Genomic DNA, 21,129 nt, shown 5'->3' on the forward strand with positions numbered 1-21,129 from the left:
ATGTGGTAATGTCTATTCAACCGCAGTGGTAGTTCTGGTCACTAGTGCATATGCTTTTGGGACTTCTTCAACCAGTGAGGTGGTTCTGCCATCTATGGTTTGAGTTTGTAACATCTGTGTACATTTTCATTTTCAGACCATCGGCCTTCAATATAGAATCTCACGTGTGACAATGTACATGAAAAGGGCAGACAGAAAAATGTAGGGGTGGGGGTAGAAAACAGAAGTGAAAAAAATGCTTTGCACGTCTTGGAAACTGATAGGAGATTATAACCCTTTGCATACCAATTTTATTTTAACTACATTTAATACTTGTGGCTTGTCTATCAGTTGCTACAGAAATTGTACAAAACTATTTATTCACCAAGCTGACACTACTATTTTAAGTCCTTTATGAAGTGAAACCCCATAAGATCTTTTTGGACGATTTGATTTGTTTGGCACAACATGGACGTATTTGAAGATTTTTTGAGTGCCTTTTCCTTTTCATGTAAAACCTATGGCTTTTTAGCAAATTGATTTTGTAACTGTAGTGTAAAATGCACCATTTGATAACATGTTTTCACAGTTGGTTTAGGGGCCTCCAACCTCCCCTTAGGGAATTTGAGCTTGCACTCTTTTTGCAAACTGTGATGCTTTATTTATGACCCACGTTTTCCTGAATCCAGAACTCTAATACTTTTTGTTACTTTTTTTACCAGACCCTACACCACACTAGTGCTCTAACCGTGACTAACCCTGACCATTTCCATAACCCTAATCTAACACAGTTTATTGGTCCATACACCTTAGTCAACGCTCAGACTTACAGCTAGCTGGCCATCACAGTCCTTGAGTCAGTCGTGCGCCCCTTACCCAACCCTCATCACTTCAGCCAGCCCTCAAACTGCTTAGTTGTTTCTCAGAAGCTCTAAGCCAGACATCAGATGACCCAGTGACTCCCTAAGTTGGTCTTTCCCTGCTCCTGACCTATTTCTACTCATTAACTAGCACCTACCAACACAGTAACCTTTAATCCATAATTAAGCATTTCAAAACCTTAATTCCACACTAATGCCAACCCTAGCATTTTTATAAACAATAACCTTCTATTGATACAAGTTCTAAAAAAACGGTGTATCTTTTTTTTGCTTTCTCTGTTTGTTGTGGAGGATTGGTTGTCATGAGAATCTTTGTCATGAAATCAAATTCTTCTTGCCATTTTGAATGTATTCCTTTGTTCCCCCTACTGTAGCGCTAGATTTCTGGTACATTTTGTATTTTGATGCTCTTGTCCTCGGTAAGCAGTCAAAATATTGATTTTTTATTATCGACATAAAGTAATATCGAGTTTTTTATATCGTAGGGACAGAATATCGATGTCAAGAATATCGGTGACCAGAATATCGACCTTAAGATAAGTAATATCATTTTTTTATATCGAAGTAAGTAAAATTAAATTTTTAATATGTTCTTTATTTTTCAAAAACTATTTAATTATGTTAATTTAACCCCTACGCTATCCAAATTTTCAAAACTGTTACAGTCACTAGAGTTGAAATATTAATTTCTACCGCTATCCAACACTTTCCCTACTGTTGCACTCTCTGGAGTGGGAATAGTAATTTTTACCCCTACGCTATCCAACACTTTCCCTACTGTTGCACTCTCTGGAGTGGTAATAGTAATTTTTATCCCTGCGCTATCCAACATATTCCCTACTGTTGCACTCAATGGACTGGGAATAGTAATTTTTATTAAATCTAAGCTATCCAACACTTTCCCTATTGTTGCACTGTTTGGAGTTGGAATAGTAATTTCATTACCTCCGCTATGTAATAATTTTTTTAATTATTTTACTTAATGTAGTATATGATTAATATTAAAAAGAGTTGAAAAATTGTTTTTTTTTTAAATTTGTTATGGACATTTATTTTATTTTTTATATTATTGTTTTATGTGTATAGATGTATTTATAATTTATATTATATATTTTTTTCAATTATAAGTTATTAAAGGAATTATTTAAAATTGTTAGTAAGTAAGTATATATATTATATATAAGGAAACAAGAATACAATTTTGACTTGCCTGCAGTTTTGGTGGTTCGTGAATCCTTTGTAGCTGAAGCGGTGTGGACTAGCGCTGCGAGCGGACGAAGGATTTGGAAGATTTCTCATATTATATATGATCTGTATATGTTTAATTTATTTTTACATTATATTTATATTACTTATAATTTTTAAACATTAAAAAAAATGTAACTATGTTTATTTTAATTATATGTATTATTTACTTAATTTTACATTATTTTTATAACTGAAAAACCCCGATATTTTTAACAACGATATTTTTGACATTGATATTTTTTTCCAATATTTTTGTACTTACCATAATGTAGATAGGATGTCAGTATTCTTGACTTCGATATTCTTGCGTCGATATTTCTGTAGATCGATTTTCTGTCCAGCGATATTCTGTCAGACATTCCTTGTCCTCGGCTCACATTGAAAATATACTCACATTTTTAATACATCTCCTTCTGTAGAGTACACAGGTCCATCATCATTTGGCTCTATATTTGTACTTTATAAACATCCTCATCAACATTACAGATAAAATTAATTATATAGTGCCGTTGCTGTGGCTCATCAAAACGAGATACATCTTTTAGAGCCTCATGGTCAATGCATTCAGTCACTTCAGTTTCAGCACTGCCTGGTCTTTTTTTCTAGTATGCCCGCTTAGCACTTTTGCTGATGTAGGTCATGGCGAGTTTCCATCATACACAGTTAGTACATTATGAACACTTGCAATTAGGCTCAGATAGAACATCATGATTCGCTTTCTTTTTCCCCATTACCACATTGTGAATGAGCTGTTGTTATTATGCCAATCCAGAGTATCATGGGCACTTTCCATTTTGCCCTATTCGTTTAGTGTTAATAGTTAGCATTATGCACAATGAGCACATTATAGCTCATTATTCAGCAGCACATTATGCCCAGTTTCTAATATATCAGTAAGCATATTATGGCCAAGTCCCATCTTATCAAGGCGCAGATCATGACCAGTCTTTATTTCCCCTGGTTAGCACATCATGGCCAGTTGGCATTATGCAAAGCTTCAAATATTCTGGCCAAATGTGTGATGTCCAGTTGGTACATCATGGCCGTAATCCAGAATGTCCACTGCCACATTTAGCATGTCAAGATTATATTATGCAGAATTAGCATGAAACAGCTATTTTCCTTTATGGAAGATTACCATATTATAGCCATTTTCCTCTGTTGCTCATGTGAGCATTGTGTATCCTGTTTAATTTCCCTTTGCTCAGTCAACTTATCTGTTGACATTGGGCCCAACTACGCCGTCATGGCTGTTTGCTACTATGCCAGCTAGATTACTATTATGGTTAGTTTCCATTACATTTAATAAACATATCCTAACCAATTTCCTCCAAATCTAATTGCCACATCACAAACACTATTTATCATACTTCTTTACCATTTCATCACCTACTTCAACAGGAATCAATTGACACATGACTAATTTCTATTACCGCCACTTAGCATATCATAACCAGGTTCTGTAAAATACGTAGTTTCCAATATAGAAACTTGCTTATTTCATTTACATCTATTTAGTCCATATTGACATGATACCCAGTGTTGGACTTGGCCCTTTTTGCAGGGTCAACCCAGAACTTTTTGCCTTTCTCCTGTATCCTTTCTGACCTGTTGTTGGTAGATTTATGACTCTGGACACTTTATCACTGCTGATCAGTGCTAAAGTGTATGTGCTCTCTCTTGTAAACCTGGTAATATTAGTCCACACCTTTTTGGCATATTTAATTTACCTGTGAGTCCCTTGTACAGTGGTATCCCATATACCCAGGGCCTGTAAATTAAATGCTACTGGTGGGCTTGCAGCGCTGCTTGCGCCACCTGTCTTGGGCCTCTGCCACTGCAGGGCCTGTGCATGCAGTTCACTGTCACTGTGACTTGGCATATAAAGTGGCTACCACATCGGCAAGTCCCCTTTTACTACATATCAGTAACCCCTCAAGTAGGCCCTAGCTAGCTCTATGGGCAGGGTGCGGTATAGGTAAAAGGTAGGTCATGTGTTTTAACTGTGTGACATTTCCTGATAGCGACAAACAGCCTTATTGGTTTCTCACTGCTGTGAGGCTGTCTTCTCTTAGGTTTGCATTGCGGACTCCTTGATATGTACCTCAGTGGTAATTCCTGACATGAGAGGGGTAGCGTATGTTTGGAGTTTGGAGTAGTAGTGATAAATCCTGCTTATTGGTGAAAGCAGGTATATCATTACTAATTTAGAAATGACACATTTAGAAGTCTGCATTTCTGTGTGCTTTGTGTCTTTGTGCCTGCCTGGATGTGTATTAACTGTCTGGTTCTAACTGACAGGGAATAGGGGATGTGCATTCACTCCAGCCAGTCCCTGGGGGGTTGAGGTGTGTTCTGCCCTGCCTGGGTGACTCAGCGCTAGGCTGAGTAGACCGTGGCTCAATTTAAAGTAGAAGGAGGAGTTTTCCCTTGCACCTGAATAGGCCTGGTCTGCATTTGGAGTGGTGGGAGGAGTAGCACCTGCACCTGAATAGGGCTGTGCCTGCCTTCCACAATACTGGCTCTGTCCCCCTGTGGTGTGACTAGGGCCAAGGCTTACACTGTGAATGGAGGGTGCTGTGCACTCGTGATTATATTTTAAGTGCCCCCCAGAACAAAGACACTTGAACTGTAAAGGCTGTGACCCCATGTAAAGAGAATATACTGTGTGGGACCAGGGGATTGCTGTGCTGGCAGGGAACCACCACTGTGTATTGCTTTGTTGTGTGGAACTACTGGAGGGCCTGCCTCTATGCTCAAGGAACCTGTGTGCTGGCCTGCTGCATGCTCTTCCGAGACTGCGTGCTCTCCAAGGAGCCCAGCACAAGAGGACTGCTCCTGTTTGGAAGAATCCATAGCACAGGGTGATCGCTTAATTTTCCCTTGTACACGCAATCAGCGTGTTTGGAGTGCTCTGCTGTTTCCTTACAAGCAGACCATGGTGAGCATTGTGCACACGATCGCCCGTGGGCAGATTACTACTTTTACCCAACAACGTGGCAGGGGCTTGCAAAAGTGCCCCATCGTAGCTCAGCACGGGTGAAAAGTTCCCCGTGACACCACAACCACTGAGGGAGCCGTGTCGGAGGATCCGGCTCTTCCAAGGGGTGCACGATCCAACAGTGAGAGGAAGCATTGTCGTGGACAGACACAAGCCCAACCAGGAAGTCCAGCCCCATCTGCTTCTAAGCCAGGGAAAGGAGCTCGGCACCGCCCCACCTCTGGTGACATGCGTGCAGAGGAGAAAGAGGGCCATTCACCAGCATAAACCAGGAGGGCTGCGCTGGGAAGAGAGCCACAAAGGAGCCTGTCTGGGCTCGGCCGGACTTCACCAAGAGGAAGCCGCTTAGGTGGCCATGCTGAGAATGGAGGCACCTCAGGCAAGTTGTGGTCGGAGTAGCCCCATGGCCATCAGCTGTACCGCCAGGTCACGGCCAGCTCCACTGGACCCCCGGGTGTGCCAGCACTGCAAGGTGGCTGGGACTAGCGTTTAGGGAGAGGAGGGCTCCCGCCATGCACAGTCAGTGCGGGTGCTTCCCTCCTTTGTTTACACATACCTAGGGGCATAGTTTTGCTGGTATCTCGGGGTAAACCTCAACAGAGGCCCCACTCCTCCCTTTGAACAGAGGAGGTGCATCAGAGGTCCCGATTGCGATTAGAGATTACCGCATTTGTAGGCGGGTAGGTCGCCCAGAAGCCTACCAGGAAGGGGTCAGGGTAGCAAGCAGTAACTCCGAAGTGGCATTATATGTGCAGTGAAGGTGTTGTTATAATGTCTGCAACTTACTAGTATTTACTCTAGTGCACTACTGCTGATGTTGTTTATGCATAACGTGTTGTGCTAGTTGCAATCCTACTAGTAGTTACTGGTCGCCCTAACTGTGATAGTTATGACAGTGGCCCGATTGGCCTAGTGATTTATGTAATCCCTGTGAAGTCATAACAAGTGCCTAGTGGCACAGTAATATATGTGTCTTTATGGATAATATAAAGGATATTTTTATATAAACTTGTGTTTGCAGTTTCTTTTGTGGTGTGCCTAGTGTGACACTGTTGTGTGTGTGTGTGTGTGTGTGTGTTGCACAACCGCTTTACACATTGCCTCTGGGATAAGCCTGACTGCTCTGACAAGCTACCTAGGGGGTGAGCAGGGGTTATCCTCAGTGTGTAGCTCCCTTGCTCTGACTAGAGTGGTGGGTTCTGCCTGGCTTATGTGCATGCCCTAGCCAACCAGAAACCCCATTTCTAACACCTGACTAGCACATCAAGACCAGTTTCCTTCACGGCCAGTTGGCACATAAGAATTTTCTCACACTGAATTTTATTACTAATATGGACTGGTTATTAAATCAACTTTCTGCATTCTACTAGTAAACACTGGGTATTGGCTGACTTGTCACCACCTTCCCCACAGTTTCAATTACTATAGCATGTATCTAGCGATGAAAAATGTGTACCACAAAGAGGGAATTCTGGTTTGCTAGCTGTGGTGTGTGGGAAGGGATAGGAAATGTGCACATTTAGAATAGCTGCAGCTCTGGAGTTCACATGACAACCGATACCAGTACAACCAGGCACTCGCATGTGGATGTACCAAGCGATCCAAATACCTCTTCTATGCATTAAGCGTGAGGCTCGGAACAGTGTTTTAAACAGGAGAAGGGGGTCTTACCTTTCCCATCATGTTGGGGGGATCCGCGACCTGAATTCTTTTATGCAAATACACATCTCATGAATGTTGCTTTTTATAAACATGACTAGTCATGTTTGAGTGAGATGTGTTGTAACATCATCGAAGTTTTAAGTGTACACTGTTTTAATCATTTATTTAACTGAGACATCTTTCTACATATGATTCCTTAGCAAAAACAATACTTGGAACAGTGCTCCCCTCCCCAGCCACAACTCACGCACAAGGTAACCAGGATGCAGATACTATACTATCTCACCTTCTGTCTTGTTTATAAAGTGTTGTATCTGTTTAGTGGGGAGCGAAAATCCACCCTACACAGGGGCGCAGCTTCGGGGGGTGGCGGGATGTTTGGGGTGTTGCACCCCTCTAAAAAATGTATTTTCTAATGAATAGTTTTCTGAATCTCAAACCTCCCCTCCCCCAATCTCACTGACCAAGCTACACCCCTGGCCCTGAATTGTTTTCTGTAATATTTTTTTCTCCTGGGCACAGATTTGGTCAGTAGCACTGCTCTGCTGCAATGTGTTTGCAGAGACTGGTTATTGATCACTCTACATGGTTCGGCCGCAGAGAAGGTCTGTACCTTTGAGGGTATACATCCAATGTTAACAGGGCATTTTGGGAATGTCATTGTAGACCTCCCAGGATACCACCAGACACACTTACCTGTCCAACAGCTGTAGCTTGAGTTAGGCTTCTTGTCTGAATAAACCACTGAGAAGGTGTCCACAATAAATAACTCTTCTCTCACTGTGTCCCAGTTAGACCTTTTTCCACTATTTAAGTGACCTCCTTAAGCCCAGGTCAGAACCATTATCTTCTCTGCACAGAATGTCAGTGTCCATGCAGGCGTCTGAATTACCACAGCGATTCTTTGGGGTTATGGCCCCTTATTTTCTACAATGCATTCACTAATAAACAGTTCTTTGTTGGAAGCTTCTCCTCTGGTGGTTTGTTAGCTAAGCTGCATCTTACTAACCTCTGAGAGACCTTTTTGCCCCAGTGTGGGTTTGGTATTGACACTATTTGGACTCTCTACCACAACACTGTATTGAGTACTATGGTGCCCCGCAGCCTAACAGAGCAATCTCAGCCTTTTTTCACCCGCTCGACTATCTAGCCTACTTGCTGTCAGTCAACAGTTCTGAAAGGAAAATCATTGAGGGAGAACTGTTTAGCAGGATTCTAATGAATCATAGAGAAGCCTTGCACTCTCAGGTTTGCCCTGCAGGATTACCTCTCTCCAACCAGGATTCAGTACTGTAGCCCTTCCATGAACCACAAACATTGAGCCACTCTCAGCCCGCCATGAGTAGGGTACTAGGTATTTCTTTGAGGCAAGGACTATCCTGGATTTTGTTCCTGAAGGATTTCTGTTGACAAAAAATCTTGTGGCAGGATCACCTGTTATGTCCCACAATCTTCTCCTTCCTAACCCCGCGCCCAACTCCAAATTCTCCTCGGAAATAACCAGTTTTACCCAACCTCAGGACTGTGTGATGGAAGCACAGGGAGCTGTCCTTTGTGGTTGGGTAGCATGACTAAGGGCCAGATGTAGGTAAAGTACATTTACTGATTCTAAAATACCAAATTTTACCGATCCGGTATTTTAGAATCGGTAAATGCTATGTAGCAAAAAAAAATCGGTAAAAATTACCGAATCAGTAAGATTCGGTATTTACCGAATCAGTATTTACCAATTCGGTAATTGCCATTCATTCCTGGAGGCCCATAGGGATGAATGGCAATTACCGAATCGGTAAATACCGATTCGGTAAAACGGGGGACACATTCAAGGGTGCCAGGGTGTCACTTTGACACCCTGTTGCACCCCTGAATCGTGCTTGTGTGCAGATGTGGCACACATACGTGCCCTAAGGGCATGTATGTCTGCCACATGGCACAGTAGAAAATGCACTGATTTGCATTTTCAAAGGTATTCCTTATTTACCACCAACTTATAGTTGGTGATAAATAACAAATCCTAAAATGGGAAAAGGACTCATTTGAGTGCTCCCTACATTGCAAATTCGGTATTTTACTGATTCGGTAATTTACTAACTCCTTAAAATACCGAATCGGTAAATTACCAAATTTGCAATTTAGGCCCCCTACATCCCAAATGCCCAATACCGGTCGGTAACGGCCGAAATTCGTTAATTTTGGCAGTTACCGACTGGTATTGGGCCACCTACATCTGGCCCCAGATCCTGTACGGACGACTGTTCATCGAAAACACACTCATCTACAAGCACACATCCACCCTAACAAACACAAAACCATTGGTCAGCCCTGACCAGCCGCCAGGTGTAACCTCCCCACAACAACATACAAGTACCACAACAACATAGAAGTAAACTAAACCGGCGTTAGACCAGAGATGGGACATTCTCGGGAAAATCAAGTGATACAGCAGGCAGTGGATAACATGCACTTGAAGATTTCATGGACTCATGAAGCCAGTTCCCTTTTCACTCCAACTTGGTATGATATACATTATATTTTGTGAATTTGTTTATCAGTCGTCTCCATCGTGCCCCACATTTGATGTCTCCCGTGGACACACTCCCCAGCATCTCCTGAAGCCATGGATTGCTGCTTAGAATGAGAATGGCACTTTATCTCCATAGCAGCAAGTGTGGCTCCTGTTAGACCGTGGTTGCCAACACTTCATGCTCTGGCACAATGCCAGCAGTCTGTTAACGGAGCAGGTGCAGCCATTATAATAAAAATAAACTTAAAAAGGTAAATGAAGGAATAGCTAAGCAATTTCATTATAGTAGTCATACACAGGCCTCTTTAAAAATTGGAAGGTAATCGCAATTCAGTTGGTTACTCCAGTTAAAAGCAAATTTGTGATTATAAATGTTGAGGGATGAGTGTACTGCTGATATCCACACATTTCACCAGGATATACATTGTAATTGTAGTTGTATTTATACAGTACTTACTAAGCCTGATGAGGTGTCGAAGTGCTTTTTGGCGAGTAGCATGCTACTACGGAATCCAGAAAGGATTAGTCTAGTGAAATTTGAGGTAATTTGAGCGCTGGACTTGTGAGTCTGTTTGTTTGATTGAAAGGGATAATGGGGGGATAGAAGTGGGAAGAGTCTAGAAAGTGTTTATTGGGAGATCATAGTAGTAAGATGAGGTTTGGGATGAGTATAAGCAGAGATGGAGGAGAGAAGAATCTCTCGAAATGGCGAAACGTGTGGTGGAAAAAGAAACAGAACTGGGGAAATCCAGCTGGAATCGGTGAAAAAGTTTAGGATTATGCATTTCTATAATCCAACTTGAAATTAGGTTAAAAAAACGTAATTATCCGTAAAACAGCAGTAATTCTGCACTGCATCCCATGACATCAGTAGTTGCAGAAAGAAAAGGGGGGCCAATCGGCCCCCACGCAGGCATGGCGGGGCCCGGCCCCTCCCATATCCCGGTTCCTTTGTTGTGGCCTCCCCCCCCGCCCCGGAAGCAGTTGTGCACTTCCGGGGGCGAGGGGGCAGGGCCTCGAAGGGGTTAAGAGCCTGGGGAGCGCGGGAAGCGGCCTCTTGGTGCCCGCGCTCCCAGGCTCGCTCCCACCCCACCGTGGGGGAAGGGCCATTGGTCTCTCCCAGAACTTCAAGGGCAGGATATGATATCCATTACTTAGAAGGATGCGGGGGAGGGAGTTACGCTTTCCTCAGGCTGGTAGCCACCCCTCACAGACACTATGACGTCATCAAGGTGCGCAAGTGTACGGGCCCTCCTGTTATGGTTAAATGGAGTTCAGGGAGCGCACATGGGTGAAACGTGCCCTGGGTTGCGCGCGCATGTGGGTGAAACGTGCCCTGGGTTGCGCATGCGCATCTCGAACGTGAGAGCGTAGCTGTAAAAGGATCTGACACCGGTTAGCGACCTTGCCGTACGACTAAATTATTAGAATGCATTTTTATTTTCAGGATGTTAGATTCGGTTAGGAAACACGCTGTACTAGATATTTGTTAAGGTTAGCCCATCATACCATGGCAAAAATGGATGTAAATCTAATGTTCTGAAATGTGCATTTAATAATTGTCTAAATGTTTATTTTATTAAAATTTTAATTTTGGTTTTATATTTTAATAAATACGGCCAGGGGGGGCCCTGACCCCCTGACTTCCAAAGACCCATGTGTTGAATGGTTGAATTAGGTAATGCTGTCAATATGCTAAGGAGGGGGGTGGCCGGTAGTCCCAGACCATGTTACTGCATCAGGAGTCCTGTGACTGCAGTGATAAGGATCATAGAGTGCAGATACAGGTCTGCCAATTTGCTCTTTATCACAATTGCTGAGTACAGAGAGTGGCACGACTCAAAAGAGGCAGTGCATTCATTTGTCATGCAGCCGTTCCCCACCTTTAACAATTTTAGGGAAATGTATATGTGCTTAATGTATGCCAGTGCTCAGCACCAGCACTTGTATCTCGACACAAGCACTGCCAGACCAGCCCATGGTTGCACTGTCTATTTTCAGCAGAGCATATCAGTTTGACAATTTGACAATTCAATATGAACTAGACAATAGTAATAGCAGCACGTCCAAGGCATTGCTAGTGATATTTGGGCGCTGCAAACTGCAGTTGCATCCTAAGGGATTGGTTGAGTCCTGGCACTTATGTTTTTTTCGAAATTAAGCACTGTTCTGCAGATGTGCATGGAAGGTCAGGCGAAACAGTGTTTTCAAGCGCGGAAGATGTAAAGAAATGTATGTAGCCAAAGCATACATGATTACATTTGGTGATAAAATGAGACAAAAGTATTTATCATATAACGAGGAAATCGAATTTCGCAGCAATTGATGCAGTCCATAATTTGACATCTAAGTTGTACATTTTTGCAGATATCCTGAGGCAGACAACACTGCCATGCATTTGTTAGCAATACACAAGGAAACACACAGACACATGCAAATTCGATGAGATTTTTAAGGTGAGGATCTCAAAAGGAATTTACCAAGGAGGTTTGCAGTGTAGTGCAGTATTCCTGAGACTTCTTCAGCTTCGTCACTGCCAGAATGTTCTGCGTACGGACATCTACTCCAAACATTATGAAAATTCTTCTCGGCTTCTCTGTAGCTTAAAAAAAAATCATAATTTTATGATCAAATACTAATAAAAAAAGTAGATGGCTTCCAATATTCATACAGTGGTAAACAATTTCATTTCAGTTTCATCAATAAGTAGAATACAGCAGCCGAGGTAAAATCGAGCATTCCACCCACCAACTTTTGCGACTTTTTATGACGCTGCTGAGTACATAAGACAACATTTGAGGAAATTATATGAGAATTTTCTTTTTTTTAAATCAAAGTTGTTGCTTTAACTTTGTTGAAAACTGGAGCCGATTTAAAGATAACTTTCCTGAATGTACGGTGTGTACCCACAAGACTGTTTTTTTAGGACAATTAGCTGGCAATGAGGAAGTATAACATTAGCTGAACTTTCAGTGAATTCGAAAACCACAAATAAGGCGCAAATCACTAAGGGCCATATGTATCATCAGCCTGATTTGCGATTCTCAAATAGCGATTTTTAAGAAATCGCTATTTGAGAATCGCAAATAGGTATGTATGTACAAAATCGCATTATTTTTGCGATTTCTTAAAATTCCTTAATTGCGATTAGCAAATTGCGAATCACAATTAAAGAATACTTTCCCATTCATTTCTATGGGCCAGGAGGCCCATAGGAATAAATGGGAAGTTATTCTCAATTTGCGTTTCGCAATTTGCTAATCGCAAATTGAGAATAATTTCAAGGGTGCAGGGGTGTCCAAAGGACACCCTGTTGCACCCTTTGAAATATGCATGGGTGCACAATTGGCGCACATACATGCCCTAAGGGCATGTATGTGCGTCACATGGCACTTTGAAAAATGCAAAAATTTGCATTTTAATTTGCGATTCCTTAAGGACATTTTGCTAATTTTTTTAGCTTCATACATTGCATTTAAGGAATCGCACATTTTGTGATTCCTTTTTTTGCACCAGATTTTGCTTTATACATACCATTTAGCAAATTCGCATTCGCAAAGGCCGAAATTTGCCTTTGCGAATGCGAATTTGCTTGACATCAAGCAAATTCGCAAATTTTCGCAAATTTTGCGATTTCTTAAATGCAATGTTTGAAGCAAAAAAAATTAGCAAAATGTCCCTAAGGAATCGTAAATTACCACCAAATTCTAGTTGGCGGTAAGTTGCGAATTTCTTGAAAAATGAAAAATTTTGCATTTTTCAAAGTGCCATGTAATGCACATACATGTGCGCTACATGTGCACCCATGCATATTTCAGGGGTGCAACAGGGTGTCCTTTGGACACCCCTGCACCCTTGAAAATATTCTCAATTTGCGATTAGCAAATTGCGAATCGCAAATTGTTGATAACTTCCCATTCATTCATTGGGCCTCCTGGCCCATAGAAATGAATGGGAAAGTATTCCAATTAAGGAATTTTAAGAAATCGCAAAAAAAATGCAATTTTTTACATACATACCTATTTGTGATTCTCAAATAGCGATTACTTAAAAATCGCTATTTCAGAATCGCAAATCAGGTTGATGATACATATGGCCCTAAGAGTTATGGCAGCAGTTTCACCGCAGGGAGCATGTCTCATCATTTACCAAGTATGGCTTCCTGACCCTCTACACTCTGGTTCTTTGTATTCACCTTTAACAAAATCATATATCTGTAGTGGCAGCTGGCATCTACGAGGAGGATGCCTCTTAAGACATCTTGGTTGAGAGGTTTAAAGTGCACATGTGTGGCTGGCCATCACGAGACGGCAGGCAAAAAAGGCATACGCACTTTAAACAGTGCATTAGCCCGCCCACCCTTCTCCCTGCTGCTGTAAGTCAGCAGCAGCCCCTCCTCCATCCTGACACTCGGCTTAGAAGATGAAAAATAAAATGTTAATGAACTACCAGTTCATTGTTCATCGATGTGGGATTGGCGGATTTTAAGTGGGGCGAAGCTCCTCCACTCCAAGGGGCATATTAACAAGGACCGGTGTTAAAATTATCGCTGTTTTATCGGCAGAAAACCGCCGATAAAACGGCGATAATGGGCTTGATAATACACCCTTGTTAATTCCCATAGAAGCCCATGTTCTTGTGTTAACATGGGTTTCTATGGGAATTAACAAGGGCGTATTATCAAGCCCATTATCGCCGTTTTACCGGCAGTTTCATGGCGACAAAACAGCGATAACTTTAACACCGGTCCTTGATAGTATGCCCCCAAGTCCTTTAGTGTTTTGCCAAGTCTTCAAGAAGTGTCCCCACTCAGCAGATAAAGTCTTTTCTAACCCCAGTCTCTCAGAAAATATTTTTCCAACTGTAACATTGTGCCTTTTACTTACATTTACCTAGTTGTCCCTTTAAGGGTTTTAGTTATTGTTCAAGCAGCTCCATGGCAATGGAATGTATATGTGTGCTGAGAGAGTCAGTTGCATCTGACCAGATCAAACTGATGGATGGGACAATTCCTTCTCCTGAATAAACTTACTTTTATTCATCTTATGGAAGATTACTCTTGATTTTACACCAACCCAATGTGAAATGGATTCTGCTATGCCAGTCATTTATATGCTAGATAAAAATCATGTCCAATTAGCGAATTGTGTGTTTGGCTGCCAAGAGGAGCACATTTGCCCTTGGTGTAGCCTATTTCTTCTGTGCTTGTATAACATCTGGAATCCAAGCCAATGGTATGCCACTGGGATTCTTAGTAGTTTACCACCCACTCTGAATTCTACACTTCTAGGATCGCCTCCAAATAGCGTTGTATATGTGGGCAACTCCACAGTATATGGGTAATTGTTCCCAATCAACTACACCCTCTCCAGCACCTCACAGACTTGTTACTATGTGCTGTGCCGCCTAGCTAGACCTTTCATAGTTGTTCCCCTTCCCTGTGCATGAGTGATACTCCTGCATTTGTTGTGCATCAACAAGACTCACTGTTTGGCGGCAAAGTGTTGACCTATTTCCTCATCCCACTTAAACATGAATTTGCTTCTGATGAGTGAGGCATTTGGTAGAAGGATTTTGTAGATATTAGAGATCAGGTGAGGGTCATCTTGAGCAACCACATTTTAAACATACTGCACAATAACCAAAATATAGCAGAGAATACTAAGATGGAGCGCATTTAAGTGGTCAAGTCATGAGCTGAGAAGAAAAGAGGTGACAGTATCAGTGTGAAACAAATAAGTTTAATATTTTAGAGTCTGAAGTTACAGCATGCTCACAATCAAGCCACAGAAACCTCAGCTATTTAACAAAGTTATTGACCAGTAACAACTTGCTTAGCGTGATCATCATTTAGCATCTGTCTGTTACTTACCAATTAGCTAGACTATAACCCTGATGCCCATCTGACATTGGAAGAATTTATCCTAAACAGATCTCAAGGCAGCACTGAGAGCTAAAACTCTCCCACTTAATTCTCTCTCCTACCTAACCTTAAGATACATACCATATGGACCAATGGCAGGACTCATTGAGACTGTCAGCTTTTAATTCCCTTTAAGGATAACATCTCTACTGGAAACCCATGCCAAGATTAAAGCCTTGAACTGGTATTTGGATTGATGATGGAAGTATGGAACATATCCTGTAGACAAATGATGCTACTATGAAAACTAAGGCTTATCGGACCTCCTTCAGCAAAAATGCTACTACTCCGCATATGTCACTTTAACCAACTTTTATCCCATGGAGCCATTTACGATTTTATCAGCATTCAAGTATCTTCTGTGGACATCTGCACATCACAGCATTATAAATCCCCAGGAATACACAATGGGACAACTGTTGGATAATTGTTCTCCTTGCTTGGCATCACCTTAGTTCATCCTTATTTGTTAGAACTGTCTGACCCACTGCTAGACTTGGCACTCTCTGTAGTGTCATTTTAAAACTTTTTGCCTTCATCCCCGCTTGCTGAAGCAGTTTTTTTGGGCTTTTAAGACTCTGCACACTTTACCAGTGCGAAAGTACTTGTGCTCTTTCCTATAAACTTAATAAAGTTGCAGCGGAAGCTTTTTTGGTTTTCTGGTACTGGGCCCATACGGTTGTTATACTATCTTAGGGCCTGTTTAGGCAAGGTCCAAACAGGGGTGAAGTAGTGAGCAAAAGAATGATGGATTTAACTCAGATCGCTTGACTTGGGGGGAATGTTTGATTCATTCAGCATGCCGTTCATCATTTGTTGCTGCAACACTTTTCACCCTAAGTGGGATGGGTAGGCCCCGACGTGCTCCCTTGCTCGCTGTGCCACTGGATTCAAGCTAGCCTGGCTGATATGGGGTGTTACCCCGAACCTGGTCCCAGGATGCTTATTTCCTGTCCAGGCAGGACCCGGCTTGGCAGTTTGGGCTGGACTGTTCCCATGCAGGGTCAGGATTGACTGGCATATGGCTCGGTCCAAACAGGGGTGGCGTAGTGAGCAGAAAAACTATGGCTTTAGCCCAGATTTTTTGACTGGGAATGAATGTTTGATTCATTCAGCTTTCCGTTCATCATTTGTTGCTGTAGCACTTTCTAAAAGTGGCATTTCAAAAACAGTAGGATTAAATCTAACTGCACTAGCAGGAAGGATTTATCATTACCAATCCAAAGATAAAAAATGATGTAAAGGTACTACTCTGTGATCACGAATTACCACTTAATAAAGTATAAGGATATTCCCTAAAATACCCTATGAGAGGCCCAGGCCTCACGGTAGTGAAAAACGAAATAGGCTTTTGTCACTACTAGGACAGGCAAAACACAAAGGCATATGTCCCACCTTTTACTTACATAGCACCCTGCCCTTACGGCTAGATAGGGCCTACCTTAGGGATAACGTATATGTATTTAAAAGGAGACTTGGCAAGTATGTTTTAAATGCCAAGTTGCAGTAGCAGTAAACTATGCACACAGGCCCTGCAGGGGCACGCCTGAGACAGGTTTGAAAGGCTACTTCTGTGGGTGGCACAATCAGTGCTGCAAGCCACTAGTAGCATTTAACTTATGGGCCCTGGGTATATGGTGTATCACTTTACAAGGGACAAGTACATTAAATGTCAACCATGTATTCACAAATTACACATGTTTAGGGAAGAAGCACATGCACTTTAGCACTGATTAACAGTGGTAAAGTGCTCAGAGTCCCAAAGCCAGCAAAAGGAAGGTAAGAAAAAGAAGAGAAGGAGGAAGGCAAAAGGATTGGAGTGACCCTTCAGAGAGGGCCATTTTCCAACAGGAGCAGATATAATGTTTTGTTTGGTGTCTGAGAAATTGTAATTAAAAATCCCCTCTAATGGTAAAGTCAGATTTTATGTTACAATTTTGAAAATGCTATTTTTAGAACGTTTGTTACTAGAACAACAAACAGTCCCTAAGGGAAAAATAACTACACAATACTCTGGGAGCAAACAAATAATGCCCAGGAGTTATTATAATGTATCTATAAATGGCATTTTGTTATCAACTTAAACAATTAAAATAAGGAAAATTGCAAATTTACAAACTATCCCTATTTTTAGCCGCTCGACACACAATTTGTCATCCACTAAACTATCAGTACTAAGTAGAGGATTATTGTTTGTCCCAACAACTTGTCCTTATTTTTAGGGAATTACAGACTGGCATGATTAGAATTGTCTGCAAAATTAATTACATGCTTTCTTTCTGGGCAATCCAGGGGTCACTTCCAGTGCTAATTCCTCGTTTTGCACCTCATCTACTTTCTCACCTCCCCACTCCTCTGTACTACCTGAAATGCACAAAAGGATATTTGTCCCATCTAACATATCCCTAGCAGAGAAAAAGGCTTCGTTTGAAATAAAATCCAATGACCACTTAATTGTCAAACCAGCTGGCAAAGGTGGTGGTATTGTACTACAAAACACTGACCAATACAAAGCAGAGATTGTGAGACAGCTAAGTAACCAAGATCACTACAAGAGACTCCCAATGGACCCCACGGGGGAACTACAAACTACTATTGCGTCTATTAACAAAAGAGGGTTAGAAGCTGGTTATATCATAAAAAATGAGAATCTTTTCCTAAATACAATACGCCCGCAGGACACCAGTAATTTATACATTACAAAAAATACACAAGAATCAAACATCACCTCCCAGTAGAGCCATTGTCTCCGATTGTGGATTTGCTTTTGAGCCCATTGGTAAATACATAGATTTTTTTCATAAAATACTTTGTTCCTAACACTAGTTGCTATGCGAGCGATAGAACTGGTATATGAAAGCAGTTTGAACACATGCCCTTCAATAAAACTACCTGCCTTTTATGAACTTTGGATATTGAATCCTTGTATAGAAAGATCCCTCATGACAAAGGCATTGAAGTCATTTAACACATTCTTAACAAGAGGGTATAGCCACAACAAGTGCCCAGTGATTTCGTTTTGGAATTACTACAATTTATACACTCAATTTTTCTCTCTTGATTCGATGGACAGTATTACCAACATATAAAGGGTACCTCCATGGGACCAGTTTATGCCCCAGACTTTGCCATGCTTTTCATGGATAGTGTTGCAAACAACATCATTCTATGTGAGAATAACCCTTTTTGTGACAAGATAATAACTTGGAGGAGATACATTAACAATATTTTCCTAATATGGAGAGGTTGCAGGACAGACAACTACATCTGTATCATGGTTGAACACCAATTGTAAGGGACTCACATTTACTTTCCAATTTAGTACAAAGGAAATTCCATGACTGGGTCTTATGAATAGACACAAAGAGGGTGCACTCTACACCACATTATACTGCAAGACTACTGAGGGAAACACACTTTTGGCATACTAGAATCACCACCCTAGAGTGCTCCGTGGCTCCATTCCCTGCTCCAAATTCTTTAGCATCTGTACGAATTGTTTCTTTAATGCACATATTTTTTAGGTCGGCAGAAACCTTGAAATCCAAATTGCTGGCCATAGGATACCCTTGCAAATTAATTTCCAGCTCATTGAAAAGGACTTGATAAAGCCAACGGGATGTGTTAGTTACCCCAAGCCCTAGAAATGGGTGTGATAGAATGGTCTGTGTTTCCACTTTCTCTCCCATCTCTAACCAACTGAAGAAAATAACCTTGTGCCATTGGCAAACCCTGAATTCTGGTGATTTGTTATTAGAACGACCTTTGTTTGCATACTTTACATGACTTCTGGGGTTCTACGCAACTTGTGGATCACTTGAAATGTGGAGATTGTAGTGTTAGTGATTATGCCATTGAATCAAAAGAATTTGTTTACAACAATGTGTGCATGATGTATAAAAAAAAATTCAAACTGCAATACTCGAAATGTGATTTACGCAATTACTCGTTGATGTAACTTAATTTATATTGGGCAAACAACACAAAAGATAAGAATAAGGATCTGTCAACACCTGCGTCGTCTTCGATGCAAAGTGGTCAACGCACCATTGGTGGAACATTAGCACTTCTGGACACCTTGAGAATTATATTCGTCGGCAGGTCATTTAAGTTGTCAAAACACCTGATCGTGGAGGTGACGTCAACACAATTCTCAACAAAATGGAATAAAAAAGAGATACTTAAAACAGAGAGTTTCCAAAGGGACGTTAACTGGATAGAATGCTGGATGACTTTGATCTAATGTACTCTTTTACAATGAATTAATATGGACCTGGACTTTGTTCCTTGTATGAGCTGGAAATTTCCTTTCATACAGCTGATATTCTGATTGTATATCAGTCTCTTCCTTCTCCTCCTAATGGTTGATATGTCTATTCATAAAATGCATTATATATTTATATACTAACTCTGTCTTTTTCTCTGGCTTTACTTCTTTATATACACATATCCGTAATCAATTATTTTTCACTTTGCATGATTTATGATTAGTTATTAGTTTATACAGTTTTCAATTCTTTTTACTTTGTGTGATCTGTGTTCAGTTATTATTACACACAAGTGTCATAATATTAGGATTTACTAAAAATGTAACACAACATTTAGACATACCTGCATGTCCCAACATGGCTGACAGATTGGGCAGACTGCCCTTCCGATCTGGCAGTATGTCTTTTATCTTTTCACTGTACATCGGGGTGACTAGCCCAACCTCATGTCTTTCTGCCATTGAGGTCGTACGTGTCTATGTGTTACTCTGGACAAACGGTAAGCTCGCAAGGCCTCTGCAACAGTATTTGCATACGAACTTCCGTTTAATATTAATAGGTACTCCCTCTTTTGTGTTTCAGTAGTTACTGGACTGCACAAAGGGGCTATTCCTGTGAATAGTGCAAGCCTAGCCAGTCCACCCGTACGCACTGATGCTTTTGGACATGGTTCATGGACCCTCCGGTTGAGTGGATCTGCTCGGGCTGCTGTTTGTATATATATATTGTCTTGATCGTAGAGGTACTCATTCTGACTACTATATTATTCACTTTAGTTGTTCATTCCCAGCCACCCCATAAATGTACTTTATTACTTTGTAGATTTCTGCAGCTACGCTCTGCTAGGTTTAATCCTTCATTGAAATCATGACCACTTTGTGCTCAGTACGTACCTCGGTTATTCAAACCCAGGAATTTTTCCTTTTCAACTCACCCAAAAGTTAAGAACACTGTAAGTTAGGGCATGTGCCACATTCAATTTGCAATTGGGATATGGACATATCACACATACTCCCTTTAATGTATGAATTGTATCCCCATGTATTATTCTATTTGTGTCATCTAGATCACAACTCACCATTGGGTAATGATATTAGAATGCGACCTTACCACCACTTTACCAGCTGGTCACACTTCTCCTGGTACGGCCTTGTTTCCACATTGGTGTATATTCCCGTCTCCATTTTTGATTTAGACACCTACGAGCATGACTAGGTGCTTCAGCATTAACTTCTGAACTTGCTTTCTGTTGAGACCTGTTGTGATCTTTACTCTTTTTGTTTCCCTTTACCCCACAGGTCTTTACTATTTGTATTATCTCTTCATAATGTAATCAGGCATATTATTTAGTTGTTGTCCTAATGATGATCCTTTATGTCTACTGGATCAAAATGCCATTGACCCTGTGACACTCTAACCGGCTGACATTTTTTGTATGATTATGGGTATAGGAGTGTTCTGATTTGTGAATCCGTGACCTCGAAATTGTATGTTATTAATGGTTACCCCTTGTTTGGGCCTGTTTTCTTTGTCTTCTTTGGTTTTAACACTTGTGAGGATTACTCCGGAGGGAGTCATTTTCCTTATTTTACTTGTTTAAGTTGATAATAAAATGCCATTTTATATTTATTATAATAACTCCT

The 21,129-nt window shown here is 41.3% G+C and overlaps 1 protein-coding gene across 1 annotated transcript in view; it reads right to left on the reverse strand.

Annotated features, from left to right (window-relative positions):
* The window catches only part of GUCY1A2 (guanylate cyclase 1 soluble subunit alpha 2), a 1,287,229-nt gene that overhangs the window by 892,616 nt on the left and 373,484 nt on the right, over positions 1 to 21,129 (reverse strand). Inside the window, exon 3 of the mRNA XM_078655976.1 lies at positions 11,776 to 11,897. Within this exon, the coding sequence (XP_078512102.1) occupies positions 11,776 to 11,897 (122 nt within the window). The remainder of the gene's footprint in view (positions 1 to 11,775; positions 11,898 to 21,129) is intronic.

The sequence above is a fragment of the Lissotriton helveticus genome, chromosome 8 (assembly GCF_964261635.1).
Source record: "Lissotriton helveticus chromosome 8, aLisHel1.1, whole genome shotgun sequence".
Classification (NCBI taxonomy): domain Eukaryota; kingdom Metazoa; phylum Chordata; class Amphibia; order Caudata; family Salamandridae; genus Lissotriton; species Lissotriton helveticus.